At 59.7% G+C, this 21,458-nt stretch overlaps 3 protein-coding genes across 3 annotated transcripts in view; 1 reads left to right on the top strand and 2 right to left on the bottom strand.

Moving 5' to 3' along the window:
- Positions 1-1,201, bottom strand: part of HMG20B (high mobility group 20B) — a 5,557-nt gene extending 4,356 nt beyond the window's left edge. The window contains 3 exon segments of the mRNA XM_012729343.1: positions 266-374; positions 800-855; positions 1,142-1,201. Of these exon segments, the coding sequence (XP_012584797.1) occupies positions 266-374; positions 800-837 (147 nt within the window). The 5' untranslated portion in view covers positions 838-855; positions 1,142-1,201.
- Positions 1,202-10,005: 8,804 nt separating this feature from the next.
- MFSD12 (major facilitator superfamily domain containing 12) lies at positions 10,006-19,516 on the top strand. The gene is made up of 10 exons (XM_004688899.2): positions 10,006-10,393; positions 14,201-14,411; positions 16,014-16,152; positions 16,256-16,438; positions 16,661-16,753; positions 16,838-16,930; positions 17,433-17,603; positions 17,684-17,778; positions 18,762-18,892; positions 19,004-19,516. Exons 1-10 carry the CDS (start codon positions 10,096-10,098, stop codon positions 19,024-19,026), a joined length of 1,437 nt encoding a protein of 478 aa, XP_004688956.1. The 5' UTR covers positions 10,006-10,095; the 3' UTR covers positions 19,027-19,516.
- A 66-nt stretch (positions 19,517-19,582) lies between these two features.
- Positions 19,583-21,350, bottom strand: LOC101634258 (chromosome unknown open reading frame, human C19orf71). The gene is made up of 4 exons (XM_004688900.2): positions 21,242-21,350; positions 20,100-20,338; positions 19,905-20,030; positions 19,583-19,805 (listed from the first exon to the last, which is right to left on the bottom strand). Exons 1-4 carry the CDS (start codon positions 21,322-21,324, stop codon positions 19,627-19,629), a joined length of 627 nt encoding a protein of 208 aa, XP_004688957.1. The 5' UTR covers positions 21,325-21,350; the 3' UTR covers positions 19,583-19,626.
- Between the last annotated feature and the right edge of the window lie 108 nt (positions 21,351-21,458).

Raw genomic sequence — 21,458 nt, forward strand, 5'->3', positions numbered from 1 at the left:
GGGCGTGGCCTTGCTGGGGGAAAGAATCCCGAGACCACCGTCGCACTGCCACCCAGCTGAGCGGTGAACCCGGGCAGTGGGCGGAACTGGCATTCGGCGGTGGGCTGGCCTAAAGCTAGAACTGCAGAGAATCGCCAGGAGGAGGCATCTGGAGGGAAACCCGGGCCGTGGGCGGAGCCATAGCAAATTCAAATCCCCGTCTGGGCGGGGCTTCAGGGTTAGGGGCGAGGTCCAGGGCCTCCCCCACCACAGTGCGCCCTCTCACCTCCTCCTCTTGGGATCCCTTCTCGCCGGCCCTCGGGCCCTCGCCTCGTTCTTGCTTGACAGCCACCACGAAGCCCCCATGCTGGCCCGGAGCCTTGCCGCCCGCAGTCCTGGAGCCAAGGGACACCACGGTTACCCCCACCCCTAACCCCGACCCAAGCTGGAAGTAAGGCGCCTGAGTCCTGGGAGGAAGGGTCGGTACAGGGGCGCTCGTGGGGACAGCAGGGAGCCCCTAAGAGGACCTGAGTCCCTAGACGCTAGATTCACCGCCCCTCGACGGACGAGTGGGCAACGAGGGACTCGGGTCCTGGGAGTCAGGGTCGGGACAGAAGTGCTACGGAGCCGGTGGAAGACCCCTGGAGGAACGGGAATCCGGGGTTACGCGGGGAGCAATCGCGGGAGGGCCCAGAAGAGGCGGGCCTCTCGTGGGTAGGGGGCCTCAAGACCCTGGGGCGGGGATGGCGGAGCTCCGAGGAGGCGGACGGAGGCTGGGCTGCGGTCCCGAGTGAGCTGGGGGAGGGGATATCGCACTCACGCAGCGGCCGCGCCGGGCTGCTTGGGGCCGTGGGACATGGCCACTCCTGGCCGCACCTGGAACGCAGACGCGCGGCCGAGTGAGGGGTAACCAAGCGAGGGGCTTCAGAGCCGCTGACGGTGGGACCCGGCTGGGAAGCCGGGCCCAGGGCGCATGGGGGGGCTGGATCCGGGGGCGGGGAGGCCCTCGAGGGCGGGCGCCCCAGGGATCCTTTGTTGGGCGATCACCTCCCGGGAGAAGCCGGTCCCTCACCCCCCGGCCCGGAGGAGGGCCCCGTCCCGATCCCGGGATCCTCGCGCCCCCGCCCCCTTGCAAGGCCCCGAGTTCCGCGGCTGTTTTCACCTCCAAAGAAACTTTCCGGGACCTCTCGGCTGCTGCGACGCTCCAACCAACCGCCCGGAGCCCGCCCCCGCCACCCGCCCCGCCCCGTCCCGTCCCTGGCATGCTAATGAGACCCCCGCGAGTGGTCGGATTGGGTGAGACATTCTCCTGGGGCGTGGCCATGCAGATGAGGATCGGCGCGCCCGTTGGCGATTGGCTGGGAGTGCCGCGGAGCCGCGTGGGAGGTGGGTAGGTAAGGCGGCGGGAGGTGCGTCAAGTTCGGCTGCGCTCGACCACTCTCGGGACCAATCAAGGCGCTTTGAGACCTCGATGGGTGGAGCCTCTTAAAGGGCCAGAAGGCGCGGTGCGAATTGCTCCTCCTGGGCTACAGGCTAGATACGCGGCCCGCCGGCTCCGAGGAGCTACGGGGCCCGCTAGCGCCCCGCCCCAGTTGTCATAGAAACGGCGGAAGGATGCCCGGGAAGGAGCTATTGTCCTGCCTGCAGCATCCGCCTGCCCCTGGGCGAAGTAGGACTTCGGAGCACCCGTTTGGGGACGTTTCCTTTTTATTTGCTCATCGGACTCGAAGCCCTGAGCCCCTCTGGGCCTGGCCCTAGTTTGAGTCGAGGGCTCCTGCACTCGGGGCTGCCCAACCCCCAAGGCCTCCGCTGCCCTTCGGCGAAATGGGGACCTGAACCCTGCCTAGGAGTGGAGGCTGGGATGCCGCGTAGGTGAGACCAGGCGGGGTCGGGCTGGGACTGGGTCAGTAGCTGGGCTGGAAGCACTGGAAAATGCAATGGATGCGGCGCAGGCTGAGCGGACTTGGTGAAAATGAAGGGCAAGGAGGCCCCCCCGTGGGATTTTAGGGACCCGCGGTCGGCAGATGAGCTTAGCGCTTGGGCCGGGACTTCCCCTGCTGGCAGGCTACAGCTGTGGACACTGCGTGCCCACGATGCCCCAAGCGATCCTAAACAGTTGACCTCATTTCCCTGCACAATGCGCCATCTCATCTACTTCACGCTGGCCTCCCTGATGTTCCTCAAATAGGTTCGTTAAATTCCCATTTCTGGATATTTTGCACCCTCTGTTCCCTCCACCTTGAATGACCCTCCCCAGGATTATTGCCCTGGTTCACTGCTGAACCTCATCCAGGTTTTGCACAAATCTCGCCTCCACAGGCTTCCCCAGACTTGTTTCTCACCCCACACACCCCCTATTATTTTTTCTCTCCTTTCGACCTGCCTGTTTGCTGATTGTTATATCCCAGCACCGAGGCAGGTGCAGCTGTGTTGGAAAAAAGCCTCGCGGTGCGGCATCTTAGGGTGCTAAATAAGCATGGAGTTATCATGCAGTCCAGCAGTTCTGCTCCTCAGAATACCCCGTAGAGAACTGAACCCTTGTCCACGTAGAAACTTGAGCACAAATGTTCACAGCAGCATGATTCACAACAGCCAAAAAGTAAAAACTGCCGAGTACTCATCAGTTCATTAGTGGATAAACAAAATGTGGTCCATGCATGCAGTAGAAATTTATTGGCCATAAAATGGAATAGATTGGCCCTCACTGGTGGCACAAGGCATTAAGTCTCAGCACTATGAAGCTATCTGTAGCCACTGCAGCATTGAGCCACAGGGCCCAGCAGACCTCTCCTGTCTCACCCTCTGCTCCCCTCAGCAGTGTGTTTCAGTGGATCTGCCTGTTCTGCTCCCCACGCTGTCCCTGGTGAATCTTCTCATGCCCCGCATCCCCGGCTTACACCCCAGCTCTGGCATGCATAAATAATTTTTTGTTTAAAAAGGGGGAATTCATGGCTGATTTATTTCACAACAGAGATGAGTTTGAAACATGACCACACAGTATAATTCCATTGATGGTAAATGTCCAGAACAGGCCACCCACACACAAAGTCAGTATCTCATGGTTGCCTGGGTGGGGGGAGTTAGCAGGAAGTGGAAGCGCCTGCTGACAGGCCTAGGGGCTGTTCTTGGGTAATCTAAGTGTCCTAAAATTAGATTTCAGTACTCTGTAAATACACTAAAACCCACAGAATCTTACACTCTAAGTGGGCACATTGTATGACAGTCTGTTTTCCTCAGCGGTCAGTCAAGGGCTAGGAAGTTGACCCAGAAAACTTGACAGACAGAGATTCCAGACCCTGTTCTGTTGCTTCACCTGCTTACCTGTGATCCACACCTTCACACATCCCTCAGCCTACCTGAAAACAATCAGGTGAGACTTCCAAGCTGGAAGACAGGGGAAGACCTGCCCTGTGATGCCATCTGTGTCTTGGTTGATGCGCTGTATTGCCATAGAAACTGTGCTTCCACTCTCCAAGGAACCCCGCAGGGGTTTGTGGCTGATTTTGGAGTAACTTGGCATCAGATGCCTTGCTGCATGAGTATCTTCTAGAAAGAGAGACGCCTCCAGTACAGGTGGCAGCCAGGCCCGACCAGCAGCTCCTAAGATGCCTCACTTTGCAGCTGTCGTTCTTCTAGCTAAAACTGGATTCTTCTATCCCAAAATTATGGAGCCCCTTTTCTTTCTTTGTTTTATTTATTTATTTATTTTTAAAGATTTATATTTATGGATACAGAACTGGGTTACTGACCAAAGGAGTGGTGGGTGAGAGGATTCACCAGAGACAGAGTGGGGAGCAGAACAGGAAGATTGACGAGGTACACTGCTGAGGGGAGCCGCGGGCGGGTCAGGAGAGGTCTGTTGCGCCATGTGGGTCAGCTCCCCGGTGGGGGATTGAACTTGTGCTGCAGTGGCTTTGGAGAGCTTCATAATGTGGTGCTTTAACCCGTTGCGCCACCAGGGAGAACCCTATTTTATTTATTTTTTATAAAAAAATTTATTTGGGTCCTCCCTGGTGGTGCACAGCACTAAGAAGCTAAAGCCACTTCAGCACAAGTTTGATCCCCGCCCCAGAGGTGACCACATGGCCAGCAGACCTCTCCTGACCGCCTGCTGCTCTCCTCAGCAGTGTACTTTGTCAGTTGGCCTGTTCTGCTCCCCACTCTGTCTCTGGTGAATCTTCCCACTTATTTGTTTATGCAGACAGATCTGGGGTCCAGGCCACAGGTGCTGGGGCGGTGAGAGGCTTCACCAGAGACAGAGCGGGGAGCAGAACACGCAGATCAACAAGGTACACTGCTCCGCAGGAAGACAGCCCTGTGGATCCCAGGAAATCAAAGGAAATCGGCAGGGAATTGCTACCTGTCGCTGCTTGGAAGCAGAGACTTGGCAGTTTCAGTGCTGGACGGGAGGTGGCACCTGTGTGGTCCAGCCAGGAGCCCACAATTACAGTTCTCAGCAGGGCGCTGGCACCCGGAGAGCCTGGCAGGGAGCCACAGAGCCCGATAGCTACACAGAGCTGAGACTTGGCCCCTTGGCCACCAGGCAGGACCTGCATCAGCTTTCCTTCACACACATCTTTCTCAGTTCCTAGCTCTCAGTGAAGCCCTGATGGTAACCGCCCAGTTACAGAAATTTGTGTTGCTTTCATTGCATTCAATCTTATGTTTGATTCTGAAATTTTTATAGTGAGGAAGCAGGAACAGTATCTAGATTTGTAGCCTTAGAAATACTTGTTCAAAAAAAAAAATCCACAAAGTAATCTGCTAGTATATTTATTGAAAAAAAGAAATACTTGTTCATTGAGGATGACTTGAATGTTTGGTTTTGAAATTAAATTTTATTATACAAGTAATGTGTCAATCCATTTCATTTGTACACAATTAAAGGAATGTAGCTAAGGCGACCGCATTGCTAACATGGGCCACTCCTGGCTTACTGATACTTCACACACACACACACACACACACACACACACACACACACTTCCTGGGGCTGCAGCAACAGCACCACAGATTGGTGCCTTCAACAACAAATGTATTGTCTCACAGTTCTGTATTCTCACAGAAGTCCAAGGTCAAGGACTTGACCAGGCTTGGTTCCCTCCCGTGACACAAGCTATGCAACATCTATGGTCTGACAGACTCCGGGTGGATCGGGATAAGTTCTGAAAAATCAGACTGTCCACTGCTAACTTATGTTATGACCTTCCTTTTTTGTATAATCATAAAATCAAAATATTCTGAGCAACATTCAGTTTACAACTGGAGTGTCTTAGCCACACAGGCAGCTGCCTGGTTCAGACAAGCTGCCCCAGGAGGAGAAATTCCTCTGTCTCCTGAGACAAAAGGCAAGCCCCAGGAGAAATAAGACCCCAGGACATAAAAAACTCCTGGGCTTCCTTGGTTTCCTTAAATAAAAAAGCAAACCTCAGAAAGGGCTCCCAGGGCATAAGGACTCAGGGACAAATTTTAACCTTGACTACACAGGTGTTGTTTGATACACAACTGTACAACTTTCTCTTAATTTACTCCTTTTTAAAACAAGCACTAACTACTCTCTGCCAGCCTTAAACTAGCCACTAGCTTTTCTTTAGACAATCACTGATAACACTGCTAACACAATTTATTACTATCCCAAGACCCCTAACAACCTTTTGCTAACAAGCTCACCCTTTCCCAGACCCCTCTTCCTTTGAGTGATAACTAGACAGCTGTACTCATGATAACTATCACAAAACGTATCATCTATTATACCCTAAATTGTTAAGACAAGAATGCTTTTTCCCCTTGAGAATTTTTATGGAGATAATCTCATTAAGTGACCCTATGCATTATTACAATTAACTTCTTGCTACACAGTATACATAAAGACCTGCTGAGGGAATGGCAGGAAGACTTGCACCCGATCCTGACTCCCATGTCTTCCTCGCACCCGCTCCTGTCTCCCCTTTTGGAATCTCTCCCCGATGCCTTCCCATCTTAGGGTCCTGCCTGTGCTGCCTCCAGACACCTCAAAAGTTGGAGCAGGTCTCCGACACTCCCGGGTTGTGAGGAGGCTTCGGTCCGTTGCTGTCCCCTGCAGAGGCATCACCCAGAGCTCTGCCTTCCTGTCCACTGTGAAATGTGTGTGTTCCAGATTCTATGTCTTTCATACCAGGCCTGCTGGACCAGGGCCACCCTCATCCAGGGCCGCTCAACTTTTTTTTTTTTTAAGATTTATGTATTTATGCATACAGAACTGGGGTACAGGCCAGAGGTGCAGGGGGTGAGAGGACCCACCAGAGACAGAGCAGGAAGCAGAACAGGCAAATGGACTGAAATACACTGCTGAGAGGAGCAGTAGGGAGACAGGAGAAGTCTGGCCAGGGATGAAACTCATGTTGTGGGGGCTGCAGAGCGGAGAGCCTCATAGCGCGGAGACTTAACCCCAGGGAGAGCCTGGAGCTGCTCATCTTAATTCATTATATCTGTAAAAACTTCTCAAATGAAGTCACCTTCTGAGGTTGAGGAGGTTAGGACTTCAACCCACTAGTTTTAGGAGACACAGTGCAAAGCACAACACACGCACATAAGCACCTACACACAGACTCACGGGTGCTGCTGTGAGAGATGTGACGTCACGCCTTGCTTTTCGTGAGCACACTGTCCCATGGAAACGCGTCTCCAGCCTCTCACGCCACCTTTTCTTCAAGCTGCTCTACGCGCCAGGCACCCAGCACTGCTTTACTCCCTCTGAGGGCTTTGGAATATCCCTTGTGTCTGGGCCAGGAGGTAAGGCGTCCTGACGGACACCACTGTGACCCTGGCGGACACGGCTGTGACAGTCCCTGCATAAATGCCCGGCTGCTTCTCCAGCGCAGGGAGGAAGACATGGGGGGCAGCCTCAGTGCCTTCCGTTTACATGTCCAGTGGCTATTTGCAACGCGGGCCAGCTCAGCTGCCCACTGCCTCCCCAGGACTTCTCAGCCAACCTCCCTCTTTGCTGCACAGCGAGTTTAAGACCCTGGGTTGCCTTCCCAGGTGTGGGGGGGAAGCCGAGGTGCCAGCTGCTGGAATGAAGCAGTGTGGGAAGGGACCCTCAGACCTCAGGAGGGGGCCACCCACCGTTGCTGGACCCAGGGAAGCTGAGGAGGTGGGCTGCCCCCAGCAGTGTGACTTGGCCAGCTTACCCAGCTGGCTCTGCGTTGCTGGGAAGTGGAGCAATAGCCCTCTGCGAAGTCAGATAACGAGCTCTAACTTCAGGAGGTTCTTGGATTTAGAGAATTGAATTCACACTTGCAGTCAGGGCTGCATGAAATGTTAGCAAGGCATGCAGGAGACTCAAAGCTGGAGAATTCCCCTACCTCCACCCAGCCCCAGGGTGACTTGGCCCCAGGGAGCATCTGGTGATCTCTAGACTTGCTTTGTCAACAGCTGGGCAGTGGGGGAGTTTGTAGGTCCTGGGTCAAGGCTAGGGAGGCCCAGTGCACAGGAGAGCCAGCTGCCTGGGCAGGACCGAGCCTGGTCCAGGCTCCGTAGGGTCTGGGTGTTGGGAGTGACCAAATGCGGAGATTTTCTGAGGGACTGCATAAGGGCAATAATAAATCAGGCCTTGCATCCAAAAGTGATAAGGTGGTAATAAATTGGGCCTTGCAGCTAATTAATCGGAACGGGACTAGATGAAGGTGATAATAACTGGGCCTTACATCAAGGACACAGGGATCAGTCACCCCTTTGAAATCTGAGCTTAGGACCTATATAAAGACCCTTCCCCCTTATTGAGTTGGCAGTAGCTGCGGACATCACTCTAGGGGCTCCGTCTCAGCTGCTGTCCCAGAGCAATAAACTCTGCTTGCTCAGCCTTTCTGCCTCCCACCTTCCTTTCTTGCAGCCGGTCACAGAAGTTGGGACAAAACACTGGGCAGGGAAACCCCGCTGGGGCGGACCATCCTTCACCTGCTGAATCTCCTCAAGGCCTCCCAGGAGCCCTGGCCAGAGGTGCGACCCTCGGGTTTACAGACAGGGAAACTGAAGCTTGGTGGTTTACCGGAGTCCGCTGGATTTGGTTTCGGACCCTCCTTCCCCCAGTCACTTTGGGAAGTTTTTGCTGAATCTCTAAACCCTCCTTCCATTTCTCACCCCATCCCTATCCTGGACCTACCACAGGAGATCAAAGCACCGACTGGCTTCCTGAGGCTGGACAGGGGCCACCAGGATATCCCCTCTCCTGTTGGAGGGGGTGAGGGGACGCTGGTCTGGCGTTGGGGTGGACGCAGGTAGAGCCGCTCTGGGACATCAAAGTCTGTCTGGATTTCTCTAGCCTGTCAGTCTATCTCCCCCCAGGACCAGGCATTCTTCTTCTTCTTTTTTTTTTCTAATGTGTTTATGCACACAAGAACTGAGGACAGGCCAGAGGTACAGGGGGTGAGAGGACTCCCCAGAGACAGAGTGGGGAACAGAACAGGCAGATCCACTGAAATACACTGCTGAGGGGAAGCAGCTGGAGACTGGAGAGGTCTGCTGCGCCCTGGGGGTCCCTTCCTGACCTGGGATTCTATTCAGGTTGTCACATGGTAGCACTGAGACTTAACCCCTTGGCTACCAGGAGGCCCTAGGCTAGGATTTTAAAGTTATCTTTCATTTCCCCTAGAGACATCTCAAGGGAGCAAACCTACAGAGTGGAAAGAATTGAAGTCCTTTCTCTCCTCCAGTAAAGCTCTCCCCTTTCCTATCTCTTCCCCTGCCAGTTCTCACTGGCATCTCCACTACCCTCTATACCCGTTTTGCAGTTTTTCAGGCTTCTTTTCATAGAAGGGTAGAAGTTGTGGTGGGTCGCCTCAGTGTGGGCCCCTGGGCTGGGTACACCGTGGGGTATCCCAGCCTGAAGTGTGTAAGAGGGTAGCTATCTGTTTTTCAATTTGTATCTGCACTTCTGATTCTCCTCCTATTTTTTCTTTCCACCCATCGTCATTAAACAGGTATTTCCAGAGCTCCTGGGATGTGCCTTGGATAAAGCAATGACCAGGGTCCAGTGGAAGAGACCCTTACAGTTTGAGGATGAGGGGTTGGGAGTGATGGTGTGAGAAACTGGGGAGCAGGGTACTCAGAGAAGCTTCTGGATGAGAATTAAACAGCTAGCACTTGTATCACGTTTAACATACATTATCTCAATTATCTCATGGTAGAGACTAGGGAGACTTAGCCCGCAGGACATTTAGTGACTAGCCCTCCGGGGCAGCTGGATCTGGACCCCTTAATTCTGGCTCGAGTGCAAGTTTTAAACCAGAGCTGGAGGAGGTCTGCAGGGGGTTGGGGGGAGGTGTCGCCCAATGGTTGCAGGCACCTCAAACTCCTGGGACGACAATCCAGGGCCAGGGCCGGGTCGGCACAGGTCCCCAGAGTAAGTACCTGAGTCCCGGTCAACCCTCTCCCTCCTCCCGGCCACCCCTCTCCCTCCTCCCGGCCACTTTCCAGCCAGTAAAGCGGGAAGAGGCCGGCGCTGCCGCGGTGAGGGAGTCCACGTGGGGCTTGGCACAGTCAGCGCTCATTAAATGCCGGCTGGTGTTATTATTATGATCACCCCCATTATTATCCTCAATAGCTAATTAATTAGAACTAACGCGTTCTCCCCGGTCTGCCTGGGCGTCTCGCGGCGGGAAGTAACCTGATCCCCCACCCCCTCCGCGCCGGGGGAAACAGCCAGGACTCAGCCCAGCCCAGCCGCTTTTCCACGTTAGACCTCGTACAGGTGCGGGCAGCCGGGGTGGCGCGTGCCGGGAGGCGGGGGTCTGGGTAGGGGCGCTACCTGCGACGCCCCCCACCTCCGTGCCGGGGCCCCACAAACCCCAGCTGGATGGTCGGCGCTAGGACCCCGCAGCCGGGCGAGTGCCCAGGGCCGGGGGCTGGCTTATTTCGAGGCCACACCCACTCCCTGGCGATTGGCTCCGGGTCCCGCCGCCCGGCCCCAATTGGCGGAGGCGGCCGCCTCTCCCGGGATTCCCCGCCCCCCCAGCTGTGGGTTTTGCGGCGGCGGCGCGTTCCCTGGGCGGATCCGGCGAGGCGCCGCCGGCGCGGGCTGAGGGTTGAGGTCCAGCCTGAGGCCTGCCTGACCGCCCTGCTCAAGGCCAGGGCGTTGTCATGGGCCCGGGGCCTCCGGCTGCCGGTGCGGGGGCGCCCCCGCAGCCACTGCCCCTGGCCGCGCGGCTGAGCTACGCGGTCGGCCACTTCCTCAACGACCTGTGCGCGTCCATGTGGTTCACCTACCTGCTCATCTACCTGCACTCGGTGCGCGCCTACAGCTCGCGCGGCGCCGGCCTGCTGCTGCTGCTCGGCCAGGTGGCCGACGGGCTGTGCACGCCGCTGGTAGGCTACGAGGCCGACCGTGCCGCCGGCCGCTGCGTCCGCTGCGGCCCGCGTAAGACTTGGCACCTGGTGGGTAAGTCCCGTCCGAGCCGCGCCTCCCACTTCGCACCGCCCGTCCAGTGCCCGCGGCGGCCAGGGCCTCCCCCTGTCTGCCTGCCTGCCCGCGATCTCAGCCGCAGGGCTTCTCTCCGACTGCCCGGTGCCCCCCACCTCGTGCTGTCCCCGGGCTTCCCCGTCTTCACTGCCCAGCAGCCTCCCTGCGGACCCCAGAGCTGGAGGCTCCACCCTGTCAGTCTGTCAGACGGCCAGAGAGGTTCCCTTGAGTCCTGCTTCCTCCTGTCACCTGAGCCACAGGCTGTCTGAATGTCCCGTGACCGGCCCGCCCCCATGTCCAACACATAGCACCTCTATCTGTCTGACCCAGGAGCCTCTCGGCTGTCTGCTTATCAGCCCTCTGCCCTGTCCTCTCTCCCTGGCCAAGCCCCCCTTCCTGCCTGCACTGCTCGCAGACTGCGCCCTGGTGCTGTGATCCCCAGGTGGCTTCGCCTGGTCTCTCTGGCCCAGAGTCAACCCTGAGCCCTGTCTGGGTGGGTGCTCTGCACTGCTTCCTGTGGGTCTGCTCTGCCGTGACATGTCCATCTGTCCCTGGTGAGATCACCTGACCGCTCTGAGGTTCAGGGACAGAGTTCCTCTCTGTCTGCCTGTAGGTCCCATCCTCTGTCTCCTCTCTGGTCACCTGGTACTTGGAGGATTTGGGGGTTGCCGTGGGAGCAGGATGAGTGAAGAATCAGGGTCTGTGTCCTGCTTCTGTTCCACACAGGCCAGTGGGGAAGGGCGTCACGGGGTGGGTAATGGGGTCACACTGTTCTGCAGCTATTGCCTGGACCAGAGGGGTGTTGGTGAGGGCAGGAGACAGATTCCACATGGGTTGGGACACCCCGCCCCTGTGCTCCCCAATGATAAGGCCTCCCTCCCGATAGGTGACCCTTTGCCCACCTGTACTCTGGGCCTCCAGATTAACCCCAGCCACTCTCCACTCTCCCTGGCAGAAGTGCCTGCAAGACCCTGGCCTTTGGGGCTGCAGAGAACTTCGGAGGCAGAGTCAGGAATTCTGCCACTTCTGGAATTCCAGGCTTCAGCTTTCTAGAAGCTGCGAGTGGCTGGTGGTGTCTCCTTGCCCTCCAGAACAGTGACCAGGGAGGTATGATTTGCCCCAGGTAATCTCTCGAGTTGTTTTTGCAAGGCACAGCAGCAGGCCTGCAAGTGGCCATAGGGCAGTGGAGGGGGAGGAGTGGAAGACCTGGAATTCGGTTTCTTAAGCGCGGAGACACCCGTTCTGACCCGTTCTGTTCTTGGGTCGTCCCCTCAGACGCTAGCAGCCATCAACGGGAACAGGCAGAGGCAGAGACTGAACCGAGTGAGCTCCTCCCGTGAAGAGGAGCTTTATAGAGGGGCCTCCTCTGGCGGTGTTGGGGTTGTCAGCAGAGCTGCACCCACACCTCAAATACCAGTTGTCTGTGATCAAGCAGCCTCACCGACAAACAGGGCAGTTCCAGGCCTGGCAGATGAGATGCGAGGGGCTCTTTTCTCTGAGCACACAGGAGATCCCCTCTGGAGCTTTGAGCCCGTCTTGGGACGCCTCCTTGGCATGTGCAAAGGCCAGAGGGCGGGGGTCATTATCAGCTTGAAGCCTTCAGGGCCTGACAGTGCCGCTTTCACAGGTAAGGGGCTGGGGTTCAGCGAGTGCCCCACATGACTGGAGAGCAAGAATGTGAGTGCCCCTGCCCAGGTGTGGGTGAGAAAGGCACCTTTGTAAGTGCAACGTTGAAGACTTTGTGTTTGTGGGAAACAGGCCTGGGGGATGTGTCTCCATCTGAGCCCCTTCCCCATTTGGGGTGTGTGAGGAGACCCAAGGAAGCTATGCGCAGAGGGGAAGCCCAGGCAGCTCCTTGGGGTGCCTGATATGGTGACTTCAGTAAAGGTTACCTCGGCAACAGTGACCACTTCTCTAATTGCACCTCTGGATCTGTAGGTGAGGATCATGGACTCACTTTTCCCTTAGCAAGCTTTCAGGGATTCCCCGCTATTCCAGAGAAGATCCTTAAAGCCATATATGAACATTCACTCCTGTGGGGTGGGTAGAAGGCATCGGATTTCATAAGGAAGAAGTAGAATTCTGGCAGCAAGGACACCAACGGTGGGGTTTTGGAGGATGAGTAGGAGCATGTGTATCATTTGAAACAGCATACACAAAGGTGTGAATATGGATTTGAAGTTGCTGAAGCATGCAGTGGCTCAGTGGATGTAGCAGGAGCACCCCGATTCTACACACTCATCCTTAGCTCTCATGCCGACAATAGCTGCCATCAGCTCCCCTGTCTAAAAGCTGAGACCAGAGCGGTCGCCAGCCTAACGTCTCCGGGCCTGGCTGCTTGGCCCATTACAATGGTCGGCCTGGAGTTTGGCCAGGGCAGTATGTTCTCCTGAACATACTGCCAACAGTTTGTGCCTGATCTGGGGTGTCGCCAAGCCCCCAGACTCTATCAGGAAGCCTCTCCCAGACACGAGTTCCAGAGAAACAGAAGGGTGGTTTTAGTTTCATTTCCCCCATCCCAGCACTGCGGGGCAGGCCCAGGGTCTGGGGGATGAGGTCACCTCCGGAGCGTTGGGAGCAGAGAGGAAGTCAGTCCAGCTGGCATGCTGTCCGGGCCCCTCCAGTAGCTCCTGGAAGGGAGGCGCAGGGCGGGGGGAGGATCAAAGCTCAGGGCTGTCAGCTTTGTGGCTTTCTCAGTGAGCTTCTGCTTTTCACTCTGGAAAAGAGAGGTAACAACATCTACCTCTTGGGGCTATAAGTAGAAGCCACTGTTACTATTTTTCAGCATTCAGGAGATACTGATGTGCCTGTCAGGGTAGGTGGCAGGGACACAGAAGCAACTGTTGAGAGCTCTTACACCCGCCCAGAGACCCCAGGCTGCTGGGGAGCAGACAGGAAGCACAGGCCACTGACAGAGTTCCCATGGACAGGGGGGTCCAGAGGGAGGAAGGAGAGTGGAATCCAAGTAGCCTCAGGCTGGGAGGGGCTGGACCTCCTTTGGGGAGGCACCCTTGGGGTCCTGGACTCCTAGCTGCCTGGCTAAGATGCCGGGGAGGGCTCCCCAGAGCTACAGCCCTGGGGCAGGGGGTTGGCGGGTGGCAAGGAGGCCGCAGTGGCTGAGCAGTGAGGGAGGGCAGGGAGAAGGCCAGCAGGTCGCGCAGCTATGGGCTGAGGGCTGAGGAGACACTGGGTCCCCAGGAGGCCAGGGGCCAGGGCCAGTCAGCCGCACCCTGCTTCTCCTGGGCCTCCTACGTGCTCGCGGCCCCAGACTTGATAGGAGCTGGGGACAGAGAGGACCCTCCTGGGCAGGGCAGGGAGGGCTGCTGTGGGCAGTCCTCAGAGGTCAAAGCCCTTCCAACGTGCTGTGTCACTTCAGGGCTTCACCCTGGAGGCCGCAAGAAAGCTGACCTAGTGTATGGAAATCCTGCTCTTGTCCCCTTGTGCCAGCTGGACACGTGCTCTGGCCCTGACCCACACTAGCATGTGCCCTCAGGGGTACTTCGTGTGTTCTGTGCCTTGGTTTCCCCATCTGACACAGGGGCAGATAGCCTCAACTGGTGGGTGAAGGCCTGGACCCTCAGGTTTGTTTGGCTCCGTGCTCTCTGGGCACCCCAGAACTCTATTTCCCCACTTGCCAAAGGGGTCATAAACCTGGGGTACCCCAGGCTGCTGACCCCTATCCTGGGCTTTTCTGTGTCTGTTTGAGCCCCTCGGCCACTGCACCCCCAGCCCCGGGGGATGGCAGACGCCCCGAGGTCTGACGTACACCATCCTGCCTGTCCCCAGGCACCGTCTGCGTCCTGCTCTCCTTCCCCTTCATCTTCAGTCCCTGCCTGGGCTGCGGGGCTGCCACGCCCGAGTGGGCTGCCCTCCTCTACTACGGGCCCTTCATTGTCATCTTCCAGTTTGGCTGGGCCGCCACACAGATCGCCCACCTCAGCCTCATCCCTGAGCTTGTCACCAACGACCAGGAGAAGGTGGAGCTCACGGCCCTCAGGTACCACCCGGCGGGCAGGGCAGAGGGGCGCACAGGCAGCGGCGCTGGGGCCACCCTTTTCCCGTGGGCCGTCGGCCAGCCGCTGCCACACAGGACCTGACCACAGAGTGAGCAGCTGGAAATCACACGATTCGCATCTGGTTTCTGGGCAGGAGGCTGGCGTGGCCAGCTGCAGAGGGCTGGGGTCTCATCCGGGCTTGGGTCTTCCTGCTGTGTGCATTTGGTGGCAGCAGGATTCATTTCTTGCAGCTGCAGGGGCGATGGTGACTTGTTGCTTCTCTGAGGCCAGCCAGACCCCGGGATTTCCAGGCCTGAGCGCCCTGGCTAAAGCTCGCCTGATTAGGCCAGGCCCACCCAGGATAATCTTTTAATGAATGAAGATCGTTTGAGGGCTCAAATACATCCTCAAAATCTCTTCTCCTTTGCCACAGACCATTACTTCCACCTAGGAGTGACACCCACATTCATGGGCCATCTCCGCTGGAGGGGATTAGGGCAGGACCGGGGGGCACTCTGAGGTGTCTGAGATTTCTGTCCTTTGCACAAGGTACGGCGAGTGCCCGCTTGTCTGTCAGCTTATGTGAGGCCGTTAAAAGGGTTACCCCTGATACAGCAGAAGCATTTATGGAGTGACTGCTGTGTGCCAGGCAGACAATTACTTTCTTCCCTACAACAAACCCAAGAGATCACATGCCTGCACCAGGCTTCACCAGAGTGGGCCCCTGTGCCGCTGTAGAGCAGGAAGAGGGCACAGGAACGCCGATTCCAGCAGGAAGAGGCAGCCGGGGGAAGGTGGCACAAGGCTGGCACTAGAGGCGGCGCACCTCACTGTGGGGCCCAGGACGGGCTCCTTCGGCTCTTAGCCCAGTGTCTTGTGGCTGGTCCACGTCTTCAGATCAGTCTGTTTGATACCAGCTCTGCTCAGGCTTTCTCCCCCACCCTGGCCCCCGATTCTGAGTTCCCCATTCTGGCCCTGTGCCCCAGGCACTATTAATGGGGTTACCCAATGCCGGGGCCTCCCAGGGGCCCCGGAGATGGGGCCTGGCTGGGCCAGACTGAGGTCGAGCATTTTCCACCTGCAAGCACTATACGGTCAGCTTCTGTTCCTCTTTGACATCTGGGGGTGGGCTTGTTATCATTTTCAGAAACAGAAACAGTAACAGTCCCGGTAAGACACCCCCGCCACCCCGGGCCAAACCCCAAGGGGGTGGTGATTCCAGGCTGCAGATGATTCTAGATCATGGGGCGCTGGCCCTGTTGAAGTCCAGGATGTGGGGAACCAGGAATTGCAGAATCCTGGCTTCTGAGCATCTCAGGGTCTCAGGCTTCTGCAGTTGCAGCCCTGCCTTTGCCCCACTTTGAAGTCTGCACCCCGGTCCCTGCAGCGGGGAGTTGTGGTCACAGCTGTGAGCAGCGAGCCAATTGGGGAAACCGAGGCCAGCGGGGGCCTCCCTGAGGCCTCCCAGTGTGTGAGTGGTTGAAGTCACCCGCCAGTCGGATTTTCCTCAGACACCACAAGCAGCTCTGACTGCCACCAGCTGGGGTGGGTGGCGGGGAGGAAGTGGCTGTGTGGCCCTGCTGAGCCGAGCACTCCGCCCACAGGTACGCCTTCACCGTGGTGGCCAACATCACTGTGTATGGCGCCACCTGGCTCCTGCTGCACCTGCAGGGCTCTTCGCACGCAGGGCGCCCTGAGGACGCCAGGGACCAGCTGGGGGTCCAAGATGTGCCTGTGTTCCGGGTGAGCTGGGCCCCAGGCAGGGCTGGTTGGGACACCCAAAGGCCCCGGAAGCTGGGGTTGAGGCCGTGAGGACCGCCGCTGACCCCTCCTGCTGGCTCCCCAGAACCTCTCGCTGCTGGTGGTGGGCGTGGGAGCCGTCTTCTCCCTGCTGTTTCACCTGGGCACCCGGGAGGGCCGCCGGCCACAGGCGCAGGAGCCCGATGAACACAGCCCCCTGCTGGCGCCTGCTACTGCCAGGCCCTTGCTGCTCTGGAACCACTGGCTCCGGGAACCGGCCTTCTATCAGGTGCGTCATGGGGGAGGGCCGCTGGCGCTGATGCCCCTCTCTCCCGTACTGCCTGCGGCAGGCAGGGTGGCAAACAGGCGTAAACGCAATAGCTTCTCCATGCCAACCTCTGCCCTGCCATGGGCAGAGCCACCACAGCGTCGCGTGCCGGCTGCCGGTGCGCGCCTAGACCCCAGCACCCCCGCAGGTGGGGAGCCGCTGACGCCCGGGGTCTGTCCACAGGTGGGCTTGCTCTACATGAGCACCAGGCTCATCGTGAACCTGTCGCAGGTGTACATGACCATGTACCTCACCTACTCCCTCAGGCTGCCCAAGGTGAGCTGGCAGGGTGGGCGCGGGGGTGCGGGTGGAGCGGCCCCACAGGAGCCCCGCCCAGCGTGCCTGCCCCCGCCCCCGCAGAAATTCATCGCCACCATCCCACTAGTGATGTACCTCAGCGGATTCTGCTCCTCCTTCCTCATGAAGCCGGTCAACAAGTGTATCGGGAGGAACGTGAGTGGGCACGACTAGCCAGTGGGCGCGGGGTGGGGCTGCAGGGGGGCAGCTGGGGCAGTGGGGCAGCTGGGGCTCAGGCTCGCGGCCCTTGGTGGGGCCAGGCCAAGGACTCACCTGTGCCCAGTTGACCCCTGGGGCTGGAACCACTAACTCTAGAATCCTAGATTCTGAGCGTCTCAGGTTCTCAAGACTGAGAACTAGGGCTGAGGAACTCCGGAAGCTTCTGTGCTGTCCGGTGGGACAGCAAGGTGCGTCCTAACGTTAAGCACGTGAAATGGACCTCACGCGGCGACTGGCATCGAGCCGGCAATGGCCACCCCACGCGCTGGGCAGCGGCAGCAGCGGGCTGTGCGGCTCCCAGGCATCAGCTCCACGGCCTCCGGGTCTAGGAGTTCCCTGAGGCCAGAACTGGACAGTCCGGCGTGACCCGCCTCTGCTGGGGTGGGGCGTGGGGCGAGGCCAGCGCGGCCGCCCGACGGCAGGCCCGCCTCCCCCACAGATGACCTACTTTGCGGGCCTCCTGGTGATCCTGGCCTTCGCGGCCTGGGTGGCGCTGGCAGATGAGCTGGGCGTGGCTGTGTATGTGGCAGCCGTACTCCTGGGCGCCGGCTGCACCACCATCCTCGTCACTTCGCTGGCCATGACGGCCGACCTCATTGGCCCCCACACGGTAGGGCCGGTGGGCAGGGCGGTGGGCTGGGGGCCAGAGCTGGGCTGTGGGCACTGACCTCCCTCGCCTGCTCCCCCCAGCACAGCGGAGCCTTCGTGTACGGCGCCATGAGCTTCTCGGACAAGGTGGCCAACGGGCTGGCAGCCATGGCCATCCAGAGCCTGTACCCCTGCACGTGAGTGCCGCGGCCCGGCCCCTCCTGCGCCGTGAGGAGGCGCCTGCGGGGCGCACCGGGCAGGCTCCAAGCCTGAGGAAGACCCTCCTGGGGCTCACAGGCGGGGGAGGCGCGTTCTTCCTTTCTGCGGCACTTTGTTTATTCACTCAACAAGCACTGAGGACACAGCGCAGTCGGGGAAGAGAGCCGAGAGGGGGTACTGCAGGGGAGGCTCTGCCCTCTAGAACTCGGGGATTCCGATCCAGGTGGTTCTAGACTGCCGAGTTTCGCGACTTAGAGAAGCCCCAGACCTGGGAACCAAAGCCGGCCTGGTCCCGGTCCCCAGAGCCGGGGTGCTGCCAGCCAGGGCAATCACTGCACGTAGTCCAGACCAGCGGCGACGGCTTGTTTACAGAGGCCTGGCTCTGCAGTTGTCAGGAGGGCTTCCTTGAGGCGTGGCACTGGGCCAGAGGCCCGGCAGTTCTTGGCAAAGGGGGACAGTGCCTGCAAAGGCCCTGGGTGGGGCTGGGCGGCACCCAGAGGGCAGCAAGGAGACCCAGGGCGGACACAGCATGAGTGGGTGGGAGGGTGGCGCAGCTGCGCAGGTCCCGTGCTACAGGCAGCTCAGCTTCTGCCTTCACACCCCCAGCTGTGGGCCGGGCCGGGGCGTGACTTGGGGGCTCATGGGACCTCCTGGGCTGTGTCAGGGAGGACAGATCACGTGGGGTGAGGGAGGCTGGAGCTGCGGACCGCTCCGGCCAGGCTGCCCGTGAAGGGGCGGACATGGTGGGGGCCGAGGAGGGGCAGGGATGAGCGGGTTCTGGGAAGGTGTCGCAGGCAGAGCCCACGGGCTGGATGAGGTGTCGGGGAGCCACAGGGAGTCAGGGTCCAGGGCGCTCCGGGCTCTGGCCTGAGGGCTGGCAAGGCTGCCCCCGCCTGTGCCTGCGGGGGGCGGGGCTGCAGGGTGTCTCTGGCTCTGCTCACCACTTCCCCACCACCCCCAGCTCGGAGCTCTGCTGCAGGGCCTGCGTGGGCTTCTACCACTGGGTCATGGTGGCTGTGACCGGTGGTGTGGGCGTGGCCGCCACCCTGGCTCTGTGCAGTCTGCTCATCTGGCCCATCCGCCTTCGGAGCTGTGAGTTGTGGACTCCCCCACAAAACCCCAAAGCAGCCTGGGAGGGAGGGCCAGGCAGGGAGGGGCACGTCCTACCGCCCAGAAACCCCACTCCTCCCCTTCCTCTTGCAGGGGATCCTGGAGCGCAACCCTGACTCCCCTAGGCCCCTGCTGCCGGTGAACCGGAACCGCACACGTGGACACTCAGCAGAGGCTTCCAGGGCATCCCAGCCCCGCTTCTCAGATCCTCACCCCACCCCTGCCTGGATGCAGGATTGGTGGGGGCGGCAGGAGGATGGGCAGGACCCAGTGGGGACACCTAGCCAGACCTTCTGGTGTCCAGGGCCCACGGAGCCTGGCAGGCTTGGGGTGGCCCCGCTCCCAGCTCCTCTGGAATGACCCGGGCTGCACTGTGCCGTGTGGGAGCTGGACACGGAGGGCCCAGGCCCAGAGGCGCCAGCGCTCAGCCCCAGCGCACAGCCGGTCCCCTGCCCGGCTGAGGTCTCTACAGCACCACCAGAGCCGCCTAGGACCCGGGCTGGGGGCTGGCCCAGACCTCAGCTGTGGGGCTGCTGTTTGGGGGTCATGTCCCCCTCCCGGGGCTGGGCTGCCACTGGCCATAAATGAAGTCACTGTGGACAAGGACCGCACTGCGGCTGTTTGCCTGGGGCCCGGAGGGGTGGTGGGGCGAGAGCCGGTGCCCAGGCCCCCTCACGCCAAGCAGAGGTGCCCGCGGGCTGGCAGCATGGTCTTTATCAGTGGGTGGGCGTGTAGCTGGGCGGGGGCCGCTGCCTGGTGGAGGGACAGTAGGGTTCCAGGTCCCACTGCCGGTAGCTCTGGGTGGTGTAGGGCGGGCGCTGGGGCGCCGACAGGTATGGCACGTAGTCAGACGCCCGCCACGGCGGCTCCACCCCGTACCGGTTCCTGTTGAGCACTGTGGGCCAGGACCCAGGTCACCGCCTGTCCCTGGCCGCCTGCCCCGGGTGGCCACGTCCCGCACCGCCGGCCCCGCCCGGCCCCAGCCCTGCCTCACCGAACTCCTTGCCCCGGATGGACCTGTCTCTCCACAGCGCACTCCCCCACCGAGTGCTGGGGTCCTCATACTGGGCAGGGGTGACGGGGTCATGCCAGGACGTCTCCCGCAGGCGCTGGGTGTAGGCTGAGGCGAGGGCGGGCGGGCGTCAGCCTGGGCCCCGCCCCGGCCCGCGCGCCCAGGGGCTGCACTCACCCGGGGGCATGCGTTGTTCCCGGGGGCGGTAGCAGCCGTGCCAGCGGGTGTAAGCCTCCCGGTAGGGGCTGTCCAGGGCCCGAGGGAGCGTGTACCAGGCTTCGCGGGAGTCCGAGTTGGTCAGGCCAGTGTACCACAGCTGACCGGCCGCGTCTCTTCCCATGGGGGTGTACTTCCAACATGCTGCCTGCTTGATGGCCGGTGCCCAGCGGGGTCCCTCCAGGGACAGATAGTCATCGCTGTGGAGGGTGGGGGTGAAGGCTGAGCCTGCGCCGCCACGCGCCTCCCCTCGCTTTAGCCGGCTCGGCTCGAGAATGGGCCCGTGAGCGTCGTCGCCAGAACCGAGGATACCAGGGCGTGGCCGAGGCCGGGGCCCTCTCTGTCCCCACGCTGCCGCGTCCGATACGCCCTCAGAGCTGAACCCCACAACCTGAGTGGCTGCTGGGAAACATGTTTCGCACAAGCCAGTTTCCACCGCCCACTGCCCCAGCACCCCTATTTCCTGGAAATGGAGTGGGCCGAGGGGCACGTCCATCCCCTTCTTTTTATGCTGTGCAGACTCATTTAAAGGGTTTTCCCCTGGGCTGAAGAGCCCCCACTGTCCACTGAGAGTCCCAGGAGGTGACCTGACTTGGAAATGGGGGTCTCAGCAGATGCTGCCCTTCAGGACACCGTGACACCGGCTCAGGGTGGCCCTACTGCGATGCCCAGTGTCTTTGTCAGGCGGGGAGCACACAGGGCACACAGGAGAAGCCGGGTGAAGACGGCAGCGGAGGCTGGAGCTAAAGAACGCTGGAACTTGCCAGAAGCCGCAGAGCACAGGACTCTCCCTCACAGCCTCAGAAAGAACCAACCTGCCCGCTCTGATGACTGCCCGTTTCTGCCAGGCGTCCAGTCCGTGGCAGCGGACGCTGGGTCGACTCTGTGCTGCACGCAGGGACCAGTGCAGCAGCCTCCTGAGTGCAGGGGGGCTGGGGGGTGCTGAGGAGCAGGAGGTGGGGAGAAGACGCTGGAACTGGCCAGGCTGAGGGGTAGCACGGATGTGCCTTTGGTAAAGTAGACCCCAGGAAAGCCAAGTCCAGTGAGGCCTGAAACCATAAGGAAGGCCAGGTCCAGGCTCACTCGGGGCTACAGGGGCCTACCTGAACAGAGGTGCTGGGAAGTCCACTTCCAGGGTCCCCCGGGGGATGTAGGGCCTGGCAGCCTCCCGCCTCAGGGTCTGCATGTCTGCCTCTGGGTCCTTGGCTGCGCCTGCCGAGAAGGCAGTGGGAGCATTGTTGACAGGACAAAGGCACCGGTGTCCTGGCAACCTGGGCCGGGCCACTCCCTCCTCTTCCCACCTGAGCTAGGGTCAGGATA

The sequence above is a fragment of the Condylura cristata genome, unplaced genomic scaffold (genome assembly GCF_000260355.1).
Source record: "Condylura cristata isolate star-nosed mole 26May11 unplaced genomic scaffold, ConCri1.0 scaffold00025, whole genome shotgun sequence".
NCBI lineage: Eukaryota > Metazoa > Chordata > Mammalia > Eulipotyphla > Talpidae > Condylura > Condylura cristata.

What these genes read in the sequence shown, in the direction of transcription:
- MFSD12 (XM_004688899.2), top strand. Translation starts at nt 10,096, where the DNA reads ATGGGCCCGGGGCCTCCGGCTGCCGGTGCGGGGGCGCCCCCGCAGCCA. An exon ending in TAAGACTTGGCACCTGGTGG is followed by an intron (nt 10,394 to 14,200) that starts GTAAGTCCCGTC and finishes GCCTGTCCCCAG; the next exon opens with GCACCGTCTGCGTCCTGCTC. An exon ending in ACAAGTGTATCGGGAGGAAC is followed by an intron (nt 16,931 to 17,432) that starts GTGAGTGGGCAC and finishes CCTCCCCCACAG; the next exon opens with ATGACCTACTTTGCGGGCCT.
- LOC101634258 (XM_004688900.2), bottom strand. Translation starts at nt 21,324, where the DNA reads ATGCAGACCCTGAGGCGGGAGGCTGCCAGGCCCTACATCCCCCGGGGG. An exon ending in TTCCCAGCACCTCTGTTCAG is followed by an intron (nt 20,339 to 21,241) that starts GTAGGCCCCTGT and finishes CACCCTCCACAG; the next exon opens with CGATGACTATCTGTCCCTGG. An exon ending in CATCCGGGGCAAGGAGTTCG is followed by an intron (nt 19,806 to 19,904) that starts GTGAGGCAGGGC and finishes CCTGGCCCACAG; the next exon opens with TGCTCAACAGGAACCGGTAC.